This window comes from Phoxinus phoxinus, assembly GCF_949152265.1.
Source record: "Phoxinus phoxinus genome assembly, chromosome: 2".
NCBI lineage: Eukaryota > Metazoa > Chordata > Actinopteri > Cypriniformes > Leuciscidae > Phoxinus > Phoxinus phoxinus.
Genome location: NC_136877.1, coordinates 28,873,789 through 28,896,604, shown reverse-complemented (window position 1 = coordinate 28,896,604; position 22,816 = coordinate 28,873,789). Strand labels below are relative to the sequence as shown.

The 22,816-nt window shown below is 39.3% G+C and overlaps 1 protein-coding gene across 1 annotated transcript in view; it reads right to left on the bottom strand.

Annotated features, from left to right (window-relative positions):
* otog (otogelin) overlaps nt 1-22,816 on the bottom strand; it is a 42,973-nt gene that overhangs the window by 19,893 nt on the left and 264 nt on the right. The window contains exons 2-22 of the mRNA XM_079588381.1: nt 22,596-22,653; nt 20,719-20,791; nt 20,103-20,201; nt 19,860-20,017; nt 18,635-18,756; nt 18,269-18,477; nt 16,057-16,187; nt 15,740-15,846; nt 15,483-15,592; nt 14,261-14,386; nt 14,056-14,164; nt 13,894-13,940; nt 13,033-13,178; nt 11,936-12,068; nt 11,015-11,192; nt 10,770-10,894; nt 10,470-10,682; nt 9,714-9,879; nt 8,439-8,513; nt 8,194-8,237; nt 6,622-6,787 (exon numbers count right to left, since the gene is read on the bottom strand). Of these exons, the coding sequence (XP_079444507.1) occupies nt 6,622-6,787; nt 8,194-8,237; nt 8,439-8,513; nt 9,714-9,879; nt 10,470-10,682; nt 10,770-10,894; nt 11,015-11,192; nt 11,936-12,068; nt 13,033-13,178; nt 13,894-13,940; nt 14,056-14,164; nt 14,261-14,386; nt 15,483-15,592; nt 15,740-15,846; nt 16,057-16,187; nt 18,269-18,477; nt 18,635-18,756; nt 19,860-20,017; nt 20,103-20,201; nt 20,719-20,791; nt 22,596-22,634 (2,576 nt within the window). The 5' untranslated portion in view covers nt 22,635-22,653. The remainder of the gene's footprint in view (nt 1-6,621; nt 6,788-8,193; nt 8,238-8,438; nt 8,514-9,713; nt 9,880-10,469; nt 10,683-10,769; nt 10,895-11,014; nt 11,193-11,935; nt 12,069-13,032; nt 13,179-13,893; nt 13,941-14,055; nt 14,165-14,260; nt 14,387-15,482; nt 15,593-15,739; nt 15,847-16,056; nt 16,188-18,268; nt 18,478-18,634; nt 18,757-19,859; nt 20,018-20,102; nt 20,202-20,718; nt 20,792-22,595; nt 22,654-22,816) is intronic.

Sequence of the window (22,816 nt, the reverse complement as noted above, 5' to 3'; positions counted from 1 at the left end):
ATCTCTGGGTGAACATACAATGAGCACCATGACAATCAAAAGGCTTCAGGGAGTTAAACACACTTTAGAGACTCAACTGTGGCATCATTTTCACTGTGAAAGCTCTAACTTCAGACCCAGTGAGATGCATTACACTAAAGAAGACGTAGAGGTCATCTGCATTGATCCCTGACCTTAACCCTTAACCCTAACCCTGACCCTATCCTTAAGAGAGAAAACAATTGTTCAGAAAACATCTGTATTCACACAAGCTGAAGGTCTGCAGCAGAGCACATGCAAAAGCACAGAAGCATAAAGATGGCTTTCTTTTCTTATAGTTTCCTTTCTTTCTTTTCGTCTTGACAAATGAAAAAGTGCTGATTTTGAAGTATGGACTACAGGAATGTCTTTAAGCAGCTTATCAGTAATTTGATCCATCTGTGCACCTGTTTACTGTGTAAATAAGCATCGCAGCCATTAACCACTTTGCTTGAGGGGTGGAGGAGGGGGTAATTATTCCCTCTCATTAGTGCAGGAATTCCCCAGCTCACAAAAACACTCCTATACCTGCTGCTCCCATGAGAGACAGGGGTATCAGCATCACCCTTAGCTTAATGGACAGAGAGAAACAGAGTGAGAAGTCAGACTATTTGCTGAAACATCTTCAACAAACTTTAAAGTTACAGAAAAAGTTTCACTGGCCAGTAACCAATCTGGGGTGTGTTTCCCCAAAGCATCATTAGCCAACTTCTGTCGTTATCAACAAAGTTCAATGATTTGTCGTTTCCTGGTGAATAGAATAGAATAGAATAGAATAGAATAGAATAGAATAGAATAGAATAGAATAGAATAGAATAGAATAGAATAATCCACTTGGATGATGCGACGGCAGCCACAGTACAACGGCGCCAGTGCGCTCACCACACACCAGCTATAGTGGAGAGAGAGTGATAGAGCCAATTCAGTGGATGGGGATTATTAGGAGGCCATGATTGGTAGGGGCCAATGTGGGTGGAATGTGGCCAGGACACCAGGGTTACACCCCTAGTCTTTACGAGAAGTGCCATGGGATTTTTAATGACCACGGACCTCGGTTTTACGTCTCATCCGAAGGACAGTGCTCTTTGACAGAGTGTCCCCATCACTATACTGGGGTGTTAGGACCCACACAGACCACAGGGTGAGCACCCCCTGCTGGCCTCACTAACACCTCTTCCAGCAGCAACCTGGTTTTCTCAGGAAGTCTCCCATCCAGGTACTAACCAGACTCAGCCCTGCTTAGCTTCAGTGGGCAACCAGTCTTGGGCTACAGGGTGATATGGCTGCTGATGATGTCATAGTTCCATTGGCAAACTGCATCTCAAACTTATATGGTTGGAACTAGAGCTCTTGAGCTGTGGTTAAAGCATAGTTTCTTGTTAGAAGGACATAAATAGATCATGCTATTAAGCATAATAGGCAAGCTAACATCCAGTACATTCTATATCTTTCATTCCATTAAAATATATATACATTTGAGTCAATATATTTTAGCATGCTCATGTGCATAAATGTTTAAGGGAACCCTAGAGCATGATGTAAGGGGGAAGCCTCGAACTCCAGGGAATAACATAAGTAAAGTAGACTTTAGATGCCATGTTTGTTATACAGCAGTTGACGTCATTAACGTAACTAAAGACATAACTGAAAGTGCAAGACTACAAAGCAAGAAGCACACCTGCTGACAGAGGTGACCATGTATAATAGACAGAAAGACGAAAACCCTGTCTTCAGTAATTAGCAAACTAATTTTCTGGGCATGAACAGGTGCACTGAGGAATTCATCCTGTACGCACGCACGCACGCACGCATGCCTGTGACTGTGTATGTGTGTGTCTGTGTGTGGAAGAGTATGGCTGCTGGAAATTCCCTGGAAAAGGTCTAGAGTGTCAAGAGGCTCATGACAGTGTTACACAGGGCAAACAATCAAATACTTTACATTCTGCCTTTTACAGTCACTTTAGGTGTTTTAGAATGTATAAAGGCAGACTGACAATCAGCAATATTCTAATCTCTTTTTAAGCTTATCTTTGATGATAATATGTTAAAACATTCAATGGTTCACAGTTACTCGAGACACAGAACAATAAGTATGTACAAACAAATATTCTGCCTGTGTAAGGTGATGTTCAGTCCAATACATCCCTCCATCTGCACTGCAAAACATTTTTCGGCCACAGTATATTTGCTTTGTTTTCCAGTACAAATATCTAAACATTTATAGATCAAGATACATGATAAATGACTTTATTAAGAGGATGTAATATGATTTCGACACACCTGTGGACATTCCTTTGCTAATTTACATCCTGTATATAACATCCTGCTGCTACAACACTGCTCCACGATAATGATGTTAGACCACACGTACGGTTTGACGCATTTCGTAATTTCCAGACTTATCAATAATATCATCACTACTCCACATTGTCGCATAAGGGGCCTTTGTGCCATATTTACACCAGCCCAGATGCCAAACTATCGAGTTGCAGGAATTTATTAAACACTCATGACAGAATCTCAGCCATGATATTTCTTTCCCATGATGCTCTTGTGTAACTGTTTTCTGTTTAAAAGGTCAATAAGTCAGAAGAATGTGAATCACACGCACACACACACACTCAGCCATCTAAAATATCACATCCCCTCTCTGTGCGGTGGAGACTCTAGTTGCTCTCCAGATACATCCGTGACCTCACAGCCCTTTCACTACGTGACTGATGAATGTTCATGAGAGTGTTTCCCTTTGTATTGAGAGTATTAGATTGCCTTTGTAAATCAGAATTAGTGATATCTGAGCATTAACAAACAAAGTGTTATACTCATTCCAACTAAAAATCTAAATACAAATCTATAATAATACACTTTCAAAATATATGATCCTAATCAAAATTGTAACAAGAAAAATAACTGTCATAATATAGCCTAATTTGAGAACTGTCATATATTTTGAGATTAAATTAATCGCAAAACTTAATAGTTGAATCCAACACAAATATTAAGAAGAAATTGTTCAGCAGACACTCCTTTCTGCAAACACCAAATCAAATTGTGTCGTGAACACAATGTGAGCTTAAAAGGATAGTTCGCCCAAAAATGAAAATTCTGTCATCATTAACTCACCCTCCAAACCTGTATGAATTTCTTTCTTCTGCTGAACACAAAAGATGATATTTTAAAGAATGTCAGTAACCAAACAGTTGATGGATCCCATTGACTTCCATAGTATTTTTTCCAAACTGTGGAAGTCAATGGGGCCCATCAACTTGAGGGTGAGTAAAAGATGACAAAATTTTCAGTTTTGGGTGAACAATCCCTTTTAAAATCTCACAGATAAAAAATCTTTCACAAATAAACTAAAAAAAAAAAAAAACACAGAACATGGCATATTCCCAGACTCTCTGTTGCTGGTTGTGGTGTTGGTAAGAGGATAACTGAGACGAGGTCTTATCATGCTGTTATGGCTGAGGATGGCTTTAGGAAGTTAAGCTTGTGATATGGCACTTAACCTCAGTTTGCTTGTGTAGACACTGGCATTAAATGTATCAGATGACAAAAATCCATCTATAGAGCAAGAGTCGTGCTCTCTGAGGCCCCTTTAGTGGGAACGTGACGTGAGGGGGAAAAAAAGAAGGGGAAGTGAAGTTGAGCTACAAAGAACTCTTTTCACCTGCCGTAGACAGCAGCAAAGGTTCCCACTGAGTCAGTGGAGACCCTTTAACTGATCTGTATCGACATCATCACCTGCTCCGGCAGACACCATCCGAGTGAGACCTCAGCATGTAGAGCAAAATGTCATCAGTCCGTGAAAGTGCGCCTGGGGGGGCTTGTGTACTTCTGCAAATGAACATTACATTGCTTGGTATGTCAACGGTCTGCCTCTGCCAGTGAAAGGAGGTTTGATTCAATATTTGAATGGAATTTGGAACACTATTTGAGCCATATCAGCTAAAAATCCCATATGCATGTGTAATGGAAATGAGTAGTTCCTGACGCTACTCAAGCGATTCCACCCACTAAGCTTAGCCATGGATCACTGCCTCATCACACACGTAAATACACAGCAATTCACCAATTAAATCCTCCACATCACACACAACCACGGAAACATGTAACCTTTGAAAATATAAAAATACTACCAAAACAGATGAGGAATAAACATACTCTGCTACTTTTAAAGAGTCCTCAGTGTCTGTAAAAGTGTTTAAATTGGCTAAAATGTAACTGGGAGTCATTGAATAGATGACCCCAAAAGCAATCACATTAGAACTCAGTAAAGGGATAGCTATTTGATTTGTTAGAGTGGTTACATTTACACTTTGCAACATAAAGGTGTCTCCGCAAAACTAATATAAATCCACATATTTGAAAGATGTTCACGTCAATGAAAGTAACAGATAGGCACTGCATTTTATTTATCATCAGCCAATTTCAAGATCAAAGAGCGCAATAGGAGAGAGCGATGCATTTACACTTGTCCAGTTTTGGTTGGAATGCGTCTCAGACCTAGCCTAGAAATCTAGACGTACCCTAGCGGCAACAATATGTATTTTGCAGCCAGGGCAGTCTAGCAACTCTCCATAGACCTTCTAGCTGCAAAAACCTAAATTGGGTCAGGCCAATCACGTCGTGTATAGCGTAGGCGGGGGCGGGCTTAACATATGACGACAGAGTTGCGACGGCTGCCACTTGAAAACAAAGAATGGCGACTGCGGATGGAGAACAGCGGTCTTTCGAATGGGCTTTGGCCGCGACTCTGGAGGACTTGCAGTTAAGTTTTTCTTTAAGAAAAGAGCAAAGAACGGCACTTAAGTCATTCTTAAAAAAGGAAGAAGTGTTCGGAGTTTTGCTGGACCGAATCTTTGCCGCTCTGACTACGTCACCTTCTTCGTTGCTCTGGTTGGTTGTAGCGCTATCCTATTGCGTGCAGAGGGATTTTGAGAGACAACTGTTTATCCCGCCCCTCGGATTAAGCCGCGTCTATGGAGAGTTGCCAGACTAAACATCTTGATGTGAGTCTGGCTTGCCAGGCTATCTCAGACCACCTGCTGAAGTGGTTTGAGCAAGCGGATTTAAAACCATCTCGAAACCATTTGGAAGGGCATTTACATCTGGTCTTCTAATGATCGGATGGCTATCCGTTCAGAGAAAACGCATGAAGTGACCAGTTGTAAACAGGCCCTAAAACAGAGTAGCCTATTGAATGACACAATAGCAGTATCACTTACAATAAAGTACCATGATAGCCCCGTTTTTTTTGCCTCAACTGGTGTGCCTTCAAATAAAATTTAATCAAAAGCCTATATGACATCAAAGTTATACAACATGATACACTTATCAATATGTGATTCAATGGACACTGAAGCAAGAGTCCATTGAGGATACAGTACTTTTATCTTTCATCTTAATGGAGCAAAAATCAATGTACTTTTGAAAAGAGGCTCTAAACGTGTCATTGTGGGTCCCTTTTGATTGTTTATAGGACATAAGGCTTTTAATCTATGTATTTTTGTTTTCTCTGTGATGATTGGGTGAGCTCTGAAATGGACAACAAATGGGACCATTTTTTAGAAATCATTCTAATATGCTGATTTGATGCAGTAGTAGAGGAAGTAGTTTAGTAGTAGAAGCAACATTATGCATTTCTTATTGCTGAAAACAGTACATTTTTGTAGTTTTTTTAATACCGTACCTCACAGCACATCCAATACAAGTCAATGGAGTTGGACAAAAACTACGATAAAACCTGTTGGAAAGCATCTTTTGCAGCGATTTTTGTGTGAGCAAATCAGTAACACCCACTTGGTGAGTTTCACGTCTTTGTAAACTAAAGTTTAATGCGTTTTAGGAAGGATATTTCCAGTGCACCTATGCAGCCATTGTGGAGGTGGGGGGGAAAGCGAAAGAAACCGAAAATTCTCGGGCCAGCAGCATGTGTCCAAATTTTAATCTTAACCGTTCTATTTCATCAGAAACAATCTGAAAACAGGGCTTTAAGTATAAAATACCAAACTTGTTTGACTGGATTTTTGTTTTCTATACCTATATGGGATACTTTTTGTCCTTTCTTTTTAATCTATGTGTATATATGCGAGTATGGGTGTAGGTGTGCGAATGCATGTATATACATATGTGTATGTAAGGGCTAAATGTTGTCATGCATCTTAATACTACAATGTGTTTTATACATGGATTTGTTTCCAATAATGATTCGGTGGGCCGGGATGAGGGAGAGTATGAGTGTGAGTGTGAATGAACATGTGCTGTATTATCTTTTATCTTTGTCTATCCTCGAAAACGAGATGTTTCATCTCAAGGGGTTATCCTCAACAATAAATGACAATAAATTTTTTCAGGATTATTTTATGTATATAAACTGATCACAAACTTTTAAATGGTAGTGTATGTGACTGACAGTGTTTGAAATTTAAATTCTAGAAGTTTCGTGTTGATTCATGTCTCTTGCCTACTGCCATTTGTAAATATTGCAAAGCTCCAGTTGCAAACTCCAGTTGCCACTGGTTTTTGAATATGGTCCACCCCAGTATGTTTTTGTAAGTGATAACAGATACCAAGAATCCAAACATCGAAGACTCCACTCACCCTGCGGGACAAACACAGCCAGGAACGCACGGCTCATGAGTGGAGCAGGTGAGGTTCAGCAAATACGACTCACAGGTCTGTTCACAGGCTAAACCTTTACCGGCCGAAGGGCCATCCACTCGGTTCCCGCAGTCTTCATAAAACTGTCCTGGTGGGCACAGGGTATCTGAAAAAGGAGAGAAAGACAAAGCACACTGAACTCAAGGGGCCGGTTGCACCACTGGACGTACACCTGGTTGTAAGACTAGGCTGGACGTAAAACGCGTTTAAAATGAATACCTGTTGCACCATCTAGGCATAGCACACGTCTGAGACTTAATCTTAGACCTAGTCAAAGGTAGGTGTAAATTGATTTTAATAAAGACACGGAACTCCAATTTAACAGTAAAATGCAGCGAACTTGCCTCACTCTTTTACTTTCGTTTTCAACAACAACGTAGGCCTATATCTATTCATAAAAAACACAATGGAAAAAAAACCTACATGAGTACCGGTAATTGATTAATAACTTAAGAGCTTTAACTAAAAATATACACAAGCTTAAGAGAAATTATTCTGATAAGAGTGTTTTCCAACACGAAAAAGATCTATTTCATCTCTGTGAATTAAATGTTACGGTGGACGTGAACTGTAATGTAAATTTACGCAGGATAGGCTATACCTATAGCAATCATTAAGATGGGTGTCTACTGCACACTGCACTGCCGACACAGGTAACAGCTGACCTAGCAAAATGTAATTATGTTAGAAATATTAAATACGAACATATTTCTGGGGTTATTGGTAGAAACTGTATCCCATTCATTTTGCGCGGAGGGACAGTAGGCCTATGTTTGGAAATAATTATATTTCACATCTTTAAGTCCATTCACAGCAAGCCAGCTAATCATTTAAATAAAGTTACTGTACTAAAAAGAACAATATTATCCAACACATAACAGTTACAAAACAAATGTGGATAACTGTAAGCTACAATGTGAATTAAGTTGTAGGCCTATGCACATTAAAAACACATAAATCTCTATTGAGATTTCAGATTGAGTGCTTTGACATTTGCCGAAAGCTTAGGCCTGTACACTCGCTCACACTTTTAATAAGCGGGGACAATTCCTGATTTTAAATAAAAAACTATTTGCATGCTTAGGACGTTTGCATTTCACAGGTAGTTCAGATATAAAAACGCTGACTTGTTGTTAGGCAATGTTTACGCATTGAAATCAGATTGGTGCTCTGGCTTCACTTGTTATGATGTCATGAAGTCAGTTCTTTATTAATAGCAAAGTTTGAATGGCATCTTAATATAACTCCAGTAGAATGTGTCAGTGTGGACACGCATAATCTACACTGGGCGTAATTGCGCCTGGTTGTAGTTTTAGTTGGTGTAAATATTTATCGGAAGGCTGGACGTAGCTAAGCCCAGTGTTGAGCTTACACTCAACTTTTTTACTTCCCGGTATTGCAACTGGCCCCAGCACTATAGTTATGCAACTTTAAACAAACTGCAAACACTCGAGACATTCAAAGAGTTTTACACTTGTAAATGACATCAGGATGCTGAAATACAACACTTACCAATAATTGAGCTCTGGGAAATGAGTTTTCCACCTTGGCAAATTCTGTTGATGTTAAAAAAAGATTTGAACTGATGTGAGGCAGTGAGTGTATTCTACTGGGCTGCTGTGATATACAGAGATAAAACATTATGCCCTGACAAAAAATTACTTTTAATTAGGAATGTAATATAATGGAGAAAAAATGGAAAGTGATATAATGAACAGCGTGGTGATGTTTAATATGAGTGAATAAGGCAATCTTACTGTACGCCTGATGATGTCATGATCACATCTCCAGGAGAGTAGTCAGCACCGAGAAAACTGCATGGACACTCACTCCTGTACCACAATATATCAAAGTATACGACTCAGAAACAATTTATGTAATATCATATGCAAGGAAAAAAATTTAACTGTTAGTTAAAAAAATGTAACTAACATTGTCAAAAGTGACACATGACACATGACATGACAGCACAGCCAATCACAATACATTGGATGCTTAATAAGTGAGGATGAACATAGTGGATTCACCCTGTGTGATTTAAGCAAAAAAATCTCTCAGAGCTGTTTAAAAGTGTTGAACTAATATTAGCGGGGTTAGAGGTGAGAGACTACAGGCCAAAGTGCAGCGGTTGAGACTATAGTAGAGAAAGAGGCCAAAGTCCCCCTCTATCACACCCCTGATTTTCTCTCAGCCTCTGCCAGCGTGAGTGCTGTAACTCTAGTACACGCTGAGTATGTGGCAGTGGGACACGGGACATTTAAGGGAAGTGAACCCTTGTGAGGGTGATGAGGCTAAAAGCGTTATACAACACCCGAGGTTGTTGGGCCCATAACATTTTACAGCCTGCTTAAAAGAGGACTGCAAATAACTTCACTCTCACACACACTAAATGACTCAATCTAGGTCACAGTCACAAAGCTATTGTTTAAAAAAATTAGAAGGGCTTTGAGTTAGGAAATTTTGCATATTTATACATTACATGAGGTCATATAATGCCTTTAACTTGAGTAAGTTTAAGGTAAACAAGCTTGTCAGAGCCATAGCCTTGTGATCATATCGCAGTAGCGCTTTGGGCGACCTGAGTCCTTTCCCGATCCCATTGCTTGCTGTCTCCTTTACTCTGTTCAATCCAAAAAAGACCAAAACAATAAAAAAAAAAAAGGTAAACAAGCCTCGACATTAGCTCTACTACATTAATTAAAAAAAAGAAGTGAATAGAAGAAAAGGTAGAGTTGATCTGGTGGTAGTGGGGAGAGAGCAGTGTTTGGGTTGATATTGACAGAATTAGAATTAGAGAAGTTTAATTTGGAACTCAATTTATTTCTCAAATGTAATGGCACAACACTGTTTTCAAAGTTGTAAATGGATAGTTCATTAAAAATATTTTTTGTTCACATCAAAATCACAAATCATTCTGTCATTATGTTGTTCCAAATTTTAAAATCTTTTTGTAACAGTTCATAGGCAAGCGGCAAAAAAAAGCACTGTAAAGTATCATAAAGTAGTTCATATGCCTATATTTTAACGTTTACCTTGGCACACAGGTGTGTGTATGCATGTTGAAGTATGTTCCTTCCGGGCACACGCAACCCTCCTCACACTCATCTCCACACGGCTGTGGAAGGGACAGAAACAGGCAGCGGTGTTGACATGAAGACACGCAGACTCCATACTCCATAGTAGACGGACACGAGACGGCTGCAAAAACAGTTAAACACAGGCCAGACACATACACATTTTATTCTCATGCACAATGGAAATGTGAATACGCTAGTGATTAGCTAGGTTCTGAGGCTCATGTACACTACCATTTTTTAAAAATTTCAGCAAGGATGCATTAAATTGATCAAAAGTGACAGATTGATTGATCAAAATGTTACATTGTTGCAAAAAAATCTCTCAAATAAATACATTTTGAAACTTTTGAATGCAGAACACAACTGTTGATAATAATAAGATAACAAATACAATATCAATAAGATAATAAAAATGATAACATTGATAATAATAAGAAATGTTTATTAAGCACCAAATCAGCATTAGAAAGATTTCTGAAGGATCATGTGACAATAAAGACTGGAGTAATGACTGCTGAAAATTTCAGCTTTGCCATCACAGGAACAAATTATTAATATATTTACAAATGATTAATATATTCAAACAGAAATCAGATATTTAAAATTGTAATATTATTTCATAGCATTAGTGTTATTAGCATTAGTTAAATGCAGGCTTTGTCAGCATAAGAGATAAAAAATAAAACATAAATAAAACTGTGTTAGACTCACCACACTCAGGCAGGTGTGAGCGGAACTCAATAATGACGCCGTGTCTCCTGCAGGTGCGAGCGTAGTGAGCGAGGATGGAGCACAGGCACGGTACTCCACATTTGCAGACGTCTGCACGACACTGTAGCTGAAAAGCCACCGGACTCACATACTCATGACAGGCAGAAAACACCTCTTGCGTCAGCACGTCACACTTCTCAACTGCATAAGCGGCTGAAATCACACAGAAAGCATTTAAGACATTTAAGCCAAGCAGCCTAAAAAGGCAGTAGGTTATGCATAACAAGACAAATGTGTCACCTGCTTGTTGGTGTGTGTCACAAGGATCAAGTTGGGGTAAGCTGGGCCGTGGCACACACGCTGAAGACACACGCCATGCATTTCCAAACAAGTATGGCGTGCTTTCAATCATGCCAGAGGGTGCACTAAAGTAACACACAAACAAAATTCACTCACAAATTGAAGAAGAGTTTGAGAATAAGTTAAATATGAGCAAAAACAGACAGCAAATGGGGAAATAAAGCAGGAAGAAGAGTGAAACTCACAGGAAGTCATCCTGAATGTTGCCGTTAAAGGTTCCGCAGAGTCCCACAGTATCATCTCTCCACTGCTCTCCCAACTGCAGGTACAGCCTGAACTCCCTCCAGTTATACTGCAGCCGCAGACCCTGCGATGACTTCACCTGAACAAACATCGACGACAGCTCCTGGATCTGAAAGACATCTGAAAAGACATCAGTATATTAAACACATGAAGAACAATGAATAACAGACAGACATTTAAAAAAAATCTACTTTTTATTATTATTATTATTATTATTTTATTGTGTGTAGTTCACCCAAAGATGAAAATGATGTAATTATTTACTCTTTTCTTGCTTGCTTTCTTTTGCATAACATAAATTAAGATATTTTGAAGAATGTTGGCAACCAAACAGTTTTGGTTACCCGTGACTTCTATTGTATGGACAAAAAACACATGTTTGAGACACTCAAATATATATTCTATGGTGTTCCACAGATGTAAGAAAGTCATACAGGTTTGGAACGCTATGAGGGTGAACAGAGTAAATAATGACAGAACTTTTTTGGCTGGGTAAATTATTCCTTTAAAGAATTACTTTAAAAAAGTAAAATCCATCAGTGTGGTGGATTATGTGTCTGGATGTAATCTGTAATGTATCCAGATTCAGCCGAGGAACACATTTAAGGTAATAGATTAAAACTCAGATATAGATTTACCTACTAATATAAGAATTCCCATACATAAAATTGTGAGGCAGTACCATGGTACAGTCATGGTATCACGTATTAATATTAAGACAAACATGTACTTCATGAAGTTGGTATCTACATGGTCCTTGGAAAGCCCATAGTAGTACTTATTAGTACATTTTTGGAAGTGTTTCAGCACATTTCCATGCCAACGCATGTCCATCTCATTACAGTGCAGCTGTAGTATATTACCATCTGAATACGGCAGTGAGATCCTGAACTGGCTGGCCAGAAAAACCTCTCCACTGTGGCTCATTGTGATCTCAGTACGTGGATCCTCATCCAACACCAGGTTGACTGACTGAATGCAAGCACCATCCAGATTCTGCAGACATAACAAAGGAAAATTAAATCAGGGAGTCAGAACGTCCCATACAAGCACACATATTATCAGCAGCTATAAAACTACTGCATCCACCACAATGGATGAATGTCAGCACAGGGAAACAAACCTATCGGATCATCGCTTTCCATTTTGACTAATTCAGTAATCATGTTGTTTAGGAATTAAGCATTTTACTCGTGAATGAGTTACTGAGAGCTGTTCACAGGAGATAAACCACTCGGACTCTGAATCGCTCCATTCAATGAAATGATGGATGCTACCAACGGGTGCCTATGTGGGGATCTTTCAGCAGTCGCTTTACTGAAATACATCTCTCGCTCTCACTCTCTCTTCTCTCGCTCTCTCTATCAGCAACTACAAAGTCTCTGGCTCTGTCATTCAGAAGCTCAGATAAGCGGAATAGCTTGTTCAGAGTCCAGACAGTGACACCATACACCAGACTGCTCTCTGTGTGTTGAGTTTTAGCATCAGCAGGTCTGGGCTTCAGGAAAGGAAGGCTTTAATGGGGAAGAAACTCTTCATGTTTTGTATCGTTTCATGTTTTATCTGTCAAAGTTAAACAGGGTCTAATCTCGGTACAAGCTCATCTAAGACTTTGTTTCATCTCAACCCCAAAAATGAAACTTTAGCCGAAAGAAAGACTGCGCAATTATTCGTGCCTAATCTAGCGACTAATTTAACTCACAGACTAACACAAGTACGGCTACTCTAACTGCAGATATGCCAATGGCTTGACTAATCACACAAATCTAGAAGCTGTAATCTTAAGTCTGTCTACTGAAGCTGTGTTCCAGCCACCAGATTACTCTTTAGATCACAACACTAGACCAATTCTGGAACGTGATGAATAAAGGTTTGGCATTCCTTAAGTCTTTTCTCCTTTGTGCGCCATTACTTGAGGTTTGTGTTGCTGCGGATTGCATGAAAGTGCAGAGGGACTTACGGCTCCACAGGGTGCATTCTGAATGGTCACAGTGAACCTGCCCGAGTTTCTGCTCTTGGCTAAAACGTACTGGCATGTTGCAGGAAATGTGTAAACACGGTCATCAAATGTCTGGAAGAACATATCTCCTGTCACAGAGCACTCCCCTGTTAAAAATAAATAAGTAAAAAATAAAAAATAGGGTACACCACCGTTTAAAAGTTTGGGGTTGGATACGTTTTCTTTATGTTTTTGAAAGAAGTCTCTTATGATCACCAAGGCTGCATTTGATCACAAAGACAGTAAGAAACTGTAATAATATCATATATTATCATAATAAAACAGTTGTGCTGTTTAATATTTTTGTGGAAACCATTATACATTTTTCAGGATTAATGAATGAATAGACCGTTCAAAAGAACAGCATTAATTTTAAATAAAAATCCTTCGTAACACACTTTCACTTTTAATAAATTTGGTACATCCTTCTAGAATAAAAGTTTTCATTTTCAAATGAATAATTAATTCTTACTGATCCCAAACTACTGAATGATAGTTTAGGGTTTATACTAAGCCTTTTAATTAATATTATATTCAGCTTAGCAAAGTGAAATGTTGTGAAATGGTTATTAAAGAGAAGTATAAAGTCATTCATTAATACACAAACATTATATGAGGAAGGGTGAATCAGACCTGTTCTATTTGGCTAAATGAATAAAATATCTGGAATCGCAAGACAATTAAATGGTAATAAGATACATTCAGAAGCAGTGAATTGAGAAAATATGGTTTAGAAAGAGATGAATGAATGAACGGTGAAAATAAATACACAATGAGGGAACAGTAAATATGAAAAAAAGTGATTTAAAAACAGATAAACACCTGGGCAGTTGAGCTCTGTGCAGTTCCACACGCCCCTAAAACATGTGCTGAAAAGGATGCAGGAACAAATATGGATTCATACTGTACATTCAGCACCACACAAGCATTAATATTTCTTCAGGCATTCAAGTATGCAGTGCATAAGATAATATAGTGTCTGACCAGTTGTTGCAATCTTCCTGTATGACATGTCCGGAGGGATACAGCATACTGTGGTGCTCACAAGGACAGTCTGAGGCCTTAACACACACCCCATCCTCGTAGATCAAATCTAGAGTCAGTAAAATCATTTTATTGTCTTCAAACATTTATAAATTAACATGTATATATATATAAAGCTTGTGTTTAGTTGATTTAGTGTTACTACCATCAGGGCAGTAGCAGCCATCCAAACACTGTAGCTTGCTGTCTATACACATGTGTTCAATCTTGCAGTGTATGGGACAGCAGGTAATACACTCTCTGAAAAAGAGCTCGCCAGGGCAACCAACATCTATAAGCAAAGAACAACAGATACTCTCACAATATGTATCTCATGGCAAAACATTTTTATAAATAAAATAAAAAATATATATATATATATTTGAACACTTAAATTATCAAATGGCTAAAAGTACTGAAATATTTGACGTCTGCAGATGAAATAAAGAAATAAAGCACCTGAGGATGTTCGTTAGAGTGATTTTACAACTTAATGTCATACCTGTGGTAAAATTACTGTAACACATGACCCATTATTACATATATACACAACACATTATTTTGCTTTCATAAATGGCAAAATATTTCAATAAATTGGCACCAATGTTAAATAAAATGTTACAATTATTTATTTACACTATCATTCAAAAGTTTGGGGTCAGGAATATTTTTTTGCAAAGAAATAATACTTTTATTCAGCAAGGGTGCATTAAATTGATCAAAAGTTACATTAAATGCATTTACTTTGTCACAAAAGATATCATATAAATGCTGTTCTTTTGAATGTTTCCATTCATCAAAGAATACTGATAAATGTAGCATGGTTTTTACAAAACTATTAAGTAGGATAATTGTTTTCAATATTGACAATAATGTGAACTGTTACTTGAGCACCAAATCAGCATATTAGACTGATTTCTGAAGGATCATGTGAAAAATTCTGCTTTGCCATTACAGGAATACATTGTTTTGAGACATATTAATGATATGTTATTACTAAAAATATATTAATATATGAATAAAAATATATATATATTAAATATACATATATTAGCATAAGATACTTTTTTTTAACATTTTATACAAATCTTGCCGACTCCAATTTTTTTAATGGTATTTTATAGTTAAGAATAATCAAAATAAACAATTCCTACACCAGTAGTTCACTAAGATAAACTTCAGGTTGTTTAAAGTTGTCAAGAAATGCAGCAACTTGGCACATACATATAGGATTCATTTGTGGTCAAAGGTGTGTATATATTGGCTATTTTACATCTCATTCAGTCAGTCTGAAATATATGTTTTTTAATTATTTACAGTACATTTAGCACCTTTACGAAATAAACTCAAACATCTGAGCAACATTTATGCATTTGCAAGTAACTTACTGCAAACAGGAAAGTGTGCTCTCCAGTTATGCAGCGGATGTTCAGCATGGGCACATGCTCTTGCATACTCTGTAAACACCTGGCACACCACATCACCATTGGGACCAGACCTGCACCAGGTGAAACAATTACACACACAAGAATTATACAATAGCATGAGTATGTTTAGGATAGCACTTTGGACAGTATAATGTCAGTAGCTTTCCAATGCAGGTTTAAAGCTTTCCAATAATACGTATGGCAATGTCAGTACTTACAGACAGAGGTCATTGGAGCAACTGGCCATATATGAATATGGACTGACAAACTCATGGCAAGACTGGAACGGTTCCTTCAGTAGGGTGGCACAAACTTCCTCCACTTTCTGCAGTGAAGAACCAGTCTTTATTAACCAGGTGTATTTTGGTGTAAATGTGATTATGAGACTTTGGTTGGTGTGACACAATAATGTATAAGATGACAAGAATGTATAAGATGTAAAACACGCATATATACCTGTGTGTGTGTGTGTGTGTGTGTGTGTGTGTGTGTGTGTGTGTGTGTGTGTGTGTGTGTGTGTGTGTGTGTGTGTTACCAATAAGACATGAGGATCCTGCGTGGCACATGGTGAGGGGTAGAGAGAGGAAACGACAGGACATCTGGCCAGCTGTGGCTCCTCCTCTGCCCAGCTGTTTCCAAACATGGATAAATCCTGTGTGAAAACACCTGGAATGATAAATGCATATGAGTAGGTGATGCATTATGTGTTAATGCACTTTTATTTCAATAAATACCAAGACTTTAAAATTTGTATAAGGGGAAAGTATGTAGTTTTCCTCTCATTTTAAATGATCCTGTGGTGTGACAAATGATTTTTAAAAGTATAAATATTCTCTAAAACTACATGCATGATAATTATGAAATTGTTATCCACATAAAAATGCAGTTAAAATTTGTTTTATATGGAATATAGCATGTCACATCACACAAAAAATTCCTTTAAGTATTTCATGTCAATACCATAAGAATCCATAAGAATTTAAGCCCTGTTTTTCCTGAGTTCATTGTTTGGTGTCGTCAAAGTTATGTGGTTGTATTTCCCTGCTATTCTCCTGTATTTGTTGGACTTTTGGATTGAAGACTATTTTGTTTGAATTATTGTCTTTGTGTACTTGTTTGGAGCAGCCACCTGTGACACTGAACCGAAACAGTATTTTTTTGCGTTTTTTTATTTTATTGTTTCTCTTTTTTTCTCTCCACCCTATCACCATGCCATTAGCCTGCTATGGATGGAAAAGAGGGACTACTCCCTGGAGTCTCACATTGAGAATTTTTTTTAATTGGTATGCCAAACTCACTATCCCGACCGCTCGCTTTGCGTGTTTTATATCTCAAGCCTCAGGGAGTGGTCCAAAGGCACATCTCCCAGGGAAACCTCCTCGTTAAACTTTGCCGCATTCGTGGAGTGGGTGCTGGTGAACAACGACTCGCCGTTCACCATTTGCCCCACGGAGGACGACACCATCCCCACTCCAGACCCAGAGCCCAGTCAGCCTTCACCCCGCCTGACGGAGCTACAGCAAAACTCCACTGCAGACACGTAGCTAGAGTCTGCCATGGACAACAAGCCAGTACATCAAGCTAAACCCGCACCCCGCTCTGGAGCCTGAGCCCGGGGATACGTCTGACCAGGTGCGTGAACTTCCTCTGTCCCAGCTGGTCCCGTCTAGCATAGAACTTCCTGTGTTTCCTGAGTTCCTGCCCATCCACCCTCTCCCTCCTTCTCAACCTAAGCCATCCTGTTCACCAGCCGTTCTTCCGCTGGTAACTGTCAGTCCCTCGGCTCATTCACAGTTGGTCCCCTGCAATACAGTAGATTCGCCTCGGGTCTTCCAGACCCCAGCTCTGCCTCCAGCCACAGAGCCATGGACTACAACCCATCGGCTCCGCCTTGGGTCAATGCTCCCTCAGCTCCACTGTGGCCTGTCATCTAACCAGTTCCACCGGGCTCCTCGCTCCCCCCCGTCTCAGCCTTGGTGAGGCATCATCCTGGTTTATACCACAGGATTCTTAGCTTCTGGCTGCGCCTCCGCCCTCCATCCCTTTGGCTCCACCGGGCTTTACCTTCCCTCCGGCTCCACCCGTGTTCTTCGGTCGCTCCAACGCAGTCTTCTGGGTTGCTGCCTCTGCCTTGGCCCCAAGAGCCATCAGCTCCACCTTGGCTTCACCCTGGCTTCGTCTGGGTCTCCACCACCGCATCCTTGGCCCCTCCTGCCAGGCCTCCACCATGGCTCCTCCCTCCTGCCTTGGACCATCGTGCTGGCTTTGGCCTGTGTCCTTGCATGACTGCTCCTGCTCCTCCCTCCCTCCACTCGCCCATGGACTGTTTTACATGCCCCTGACCATTTTTGTCCCTCTCCTTTTCCACATCCTCCTCCAGAGCCCCAGCCTTCCCTCCCTAGTTGGACTTTGGATGGCGTGAGAACATGCCTTTCCAGAGGGGTGTGTACTATCAGGGTTGTACGCCCACTGATCAGGGTCATAAATGATTCTGATTAATTATCTCATTAGTTCTCCTTGTTATTTAAGTCCTGTGTTCCCTGCGTTCACTGTTCGGTGTTGTCAAAGCTATGAGGTTGTATTACCCTGTTATTCTCCTGTATTCGTTCGAAAAATTCCCTATTTTTTATATTGTCAAATAAAATCTATACTTTCTAATCTGTATCTATTATTGTTGATGTTTTCCCTTTCTATTACACAGTTTTAATTCAAATGCCACAGTCTGTAACAAATTGAGTGAAACTTGCCATAGCTGGTCATTAAGTCATCCTGAGTGTCAGCATTGAAATTGCCACAAAGTCCACAGGTGTGTCCTACAAACTCAGGACTCATCTTGATGTACACAGAGCCAGTGAACCCCTGCCAGGCTAGTGTGAAACCCTGTGGCTGTGTCACTACAATGTAGTCAGAGATTCGCTCCAGTTCAACGTCGTGGATGTGATGGGGCAGCTGCACACTACAGAATATTAGAATAGAGAATATTCAACAACAGTTAATACTACACACACATTTAAACCATTACTGAACAGCTCTTTAAAAGAATCCTTGAAATATTGTGTAGGTCAGGTTGAGATTAAGTGACTAGTATGTGGTTGAATGTGAATGTGCATTACCTTTGACCCTTGAAAGTAACACTGAAGTTCTGTAACCTAATCTCCCCCTCCCACGGCAGGAAGAGACTGATTGAACGTGTACAGAAGTATGGGAAAGAACTGCATTCTGGGTCATTATGCACCTGCAAATCAATAATTAATAATGAAGCACGATATAAGATTCTCGCCGTATTAAAGTCACCATGAAATCAAAATTGACTATTCTTATGTTTTTATGGAATATTGCAGCATTTATAATAAATACATTTTCCATGCACATCTTTTTTTATTATTATTATTATTCAAGTACCCTCCACAATGTTTAATCAAAATAACTTCCTGTCCCCTTGCAACAACAACTCTTCTCTGAGGGCGGGATGTCCTGTCATGAGATCACAGCAATAGCAAACCACAACAATCCAACGATTAAATTCCCGATGGACAAAATCAAGTCCCGCCATACATATTTTCTTGTTCAAGAAGGTGTTTTACGGATATACGTCACAACAGGGAAGAGAAGACTATTGCAACTTATATTTCATGGCGACTTAAAAAAAAACTAAAATGAACCTTAATTTTAGATTATAAAGAATACTAACACTAAAATTAGGCGGAAGTAAGTCACACTACCACTAAAATAAAGAATCTGCAAATACAGTGTGCAGCTCTTAAGAAGCTTCCTCTACATCATCAAAGAGCGGAGTCTACTTATCCAGAGCAGCCGGGCCAATCCTGCTTAAGTTCTGCATTACTGTCAGCCATCCTTTCAATTCATTGATAAATGATATTGGCACTTAAGCTAATGGCCTAAAGAAACTCCTGGCTGAGTTAACTCACCTTCTCTGGATTCCCATCAGTGAGTCTGGGAGAACAAAGCCAATTCTGTTTTGGCCCTGGCTGTAATTACTGTATTAAACTGTAATGGGCATAAATGACCATAATAATGAGATCACTTTCTCTATGAATGCCAATAAATATCTTCCTCAGGCAAGAGCTGTGCAGTACACAAACACACACACACACACACACACACACACACACACATATGGCCTCTCTGACACAGAGCAGAGAACAGTAGTCTGCTCCAACGAGCCACATCTGAAGCTAATAGCAGTCAAATGGCAAAAAAAAAAAGGCAACAAATCACCATCTGGTAAAGAACATATTTTCTACCACCATGAACATCAGTGGAACTACAAACGTATGCTGTAGTAAATTAGTATTTATAAACATTATAAATGATCACCTGTATATGTACACTTGACCGAGTGCTGTCTTCACATTCTCTCAGTAACGTGTAGCTGCATTTTCCAGGGAAGTAGTAATAAAGTCCATCGAAGGTTTCATAGTTGTATTGTCCCCACGAGCGGCATGTCATCTCTCGCTCAAAGCCTAGGTTGGGGACTGAAACATTTTATCTATTATTTGTCATGCCAAAACTAAGAGAGGAATGTGAAATGAAGTGTTGTATGTTGCACAGTACAGGTACCTGTCTGGCAGTGTGTTCCAGTGGCCTGGTATAAAGTGCAGTTACAGGAGTCTGGATGGACACACCAACCCCCATTCAGACAAGGAGATGTACACTCACCTAAACGACACAAATAAAGCACATTAAAATAGTGTGTGTTTGAGATCTGGTAACTGAAGTGGTCAGTGAAGCATTAAGATGAATCCAGCTCTTATGCGTAATGATGACACTCAACCTGTTGAACAGATGTCCACTGAAAGAGGGGGCAGTCCCATTCTCACATTTCAGATGAGCATAACTCTCATTGTTTGCAGTTTCTCATTACAAAAATAAGGTTTATGCATCACAAATTTGCATAAACTGTAATTATCAACTTGTTATAATAGCTTATAATTATTCCTATATCAAATGCAATAAACAAATAAAGTTTGTAACAAGCAAATTCCAGTGCATCCACGTCGTTGACACACATTAAAAAATAGTTCCTTATCGATTCATTCATACACATATGTGCAGGTGTTAACAAAAAGACATGCTGAAATTAAACAGAGCAATGTTCATAGGGAATAAAGACCCATGACACACACAAAGAGAGCACTGGGCCTCCTCCTAAAGTCATATTCAGCTCAGGTCTTACCGGTGGCTCTGCGGGGCGATGGCTTCTGTGCTTCTGTTTGCTCTGCTGATGATGTGTTGCTCTCTAAGGATCTCTTTGGGGAATAAAATGATTGAATTAACACATAGTTTGTGTAACATGGGGTACTGTGACAGGTCCACATAGTCTACGGAGTTTCAAACTATTGTGAAAACAAAAAGGATTAAACAAAAATTCAATATTTAGCTGATGTTAACTAGCTGAAGTTTAGTTGATCCCACATTCAAATGTGAGTAAAATTCAAATGTAATGTGCATGACATTCAAAATGATTATGAAGGTAAGCACATTCATATTGTTGCATGCATTTCATGTTTAAAATGAAACCCTTTACTTTAAACATTTTGTTATTATTTATATACAATTTCAAATATATATGTAGCATGGGGTCCCTAAACTTGGCTTGGAAAGACTCCTGCATTGGACTGAAAGAATGAATTGAATAGACAAAAAAGTCACAGAACTCTCAAAGCTTGAGGTTATTATACAAAGTCCGTTTTTTTGTTAGGCTAATAAATATTGAGCTTATGTAACTCTAGCAGCTCTAATTAGTTGACTAATTAAACCTACGATCTGTCCTGCAATAGGCTACATTAATTTGTTTTCATATCGGATTATGAAGACCTCCGAGATTAAATTTATCAGTATAATAGAAGCAGGGCGCCGCGCAGGGCAAATTTCAAGTCCTAATCTAATAAATCATTGTTCGCTTGACTGTACAGAAGCTGCAAGAATGTGATGCGCATAACATGGATAAGAGTTTATTATCATCGCATGAGGGGGTAGGCTGTATGAGAGCGATCAACGATTCACTTCACTTCAGAACTAAATCATTTTCTTATCTGACCGAAACCAGCTCTATTCTGCCCGCTTCTCCCCATCACACCTGATATCTGAGAGTTCAATAATTTCATGTAGCTTACGAGGCAGTAAAGGGAGATGTATTCTGACATAATGAACGGGGCCAGTGTGTCTCAGTGAATAGCGGCTCTGGGGAACAGCCGCGCCAGCTTTACCAATCCTGAGCGCCCAGCGGACACCTGAAACCGCTTTACTGCCTCCGAAATGACGACTTTTTGTCCCAAAGATCTCCACAAAGCCAGCGCTGGGGGTTGTGTTTTCTGTGTGCGAATTAAACAATGAATTTAAGGGGGGTGCACTTCTTTTAAAAGAAAAGTTGCAAGGAATTTTTTTCGATGCGCAATCTCTCGTTCGTAATGTGATTTTTGTGCGCACCTGACACAATTGACCAAATGCCAAATAAATAATTTTAAAACAAACAAACCAAAAACACAAATGTTTATGTTAGCCTACATGTAAATTTATAATAAATGTATAAAAAATATAATGACGCAGTGTTTAGAAAATGTTTTTCAATAGGCTACTCAAAATGCTCGAACAGCGTAGGCTACGCTGTTGTTAATTCTTCAGTCGAAACAAGTTTTCGTTCAAGAAAATATGCACCCTGACATATTTCGTGTAGGCTATAGCCTAATTAAATCTATGACATTGGTGAATGGGAGGCTTATGAAAAACAGTAGCTTAGCTAATGCAAAATAAAATGAGCCATGCAGGGGATTGTGTAGAATTGTGTAGAATTTTGATGGAATTGTGTAGAAAACGCTTTTATATTTTAAACCTCATTGAAGTTTAGAAAATGTCACTTTGATTTAGATCCTAATTGAATCAGGCTATTTCTCACCGTAGCTTGTTCAACAACCTCGCTTTTATCGTAGATCAAGAAAGCACATCTTTTGCAAACACCTTGTTTTCTGTAATGTTATGCATTTAACCTCATGGCACTGCATTTAGCACAGGTTTCCTGTGCGCTCTCTCAATGCATCGCTTCAGCTCTCCTACCTGCTCCGTTTGGGAAGCGGGATCCCATTTCTCCAGCATTATCCTGCTGCTTTCGCTGCTGCTGGGACACACAGAGAACAAGGAGCGGTTTGTTCCTCACACACAGCTAATCAGCACTTGTGTTCGACAGAAAAGCCAGAGACTCACAGGCGTTTCGACTGAGCTTTGACGGCCTGTTTCACAACTAGAACAGACCTGAAGACCTTTCAATTGATTTCATC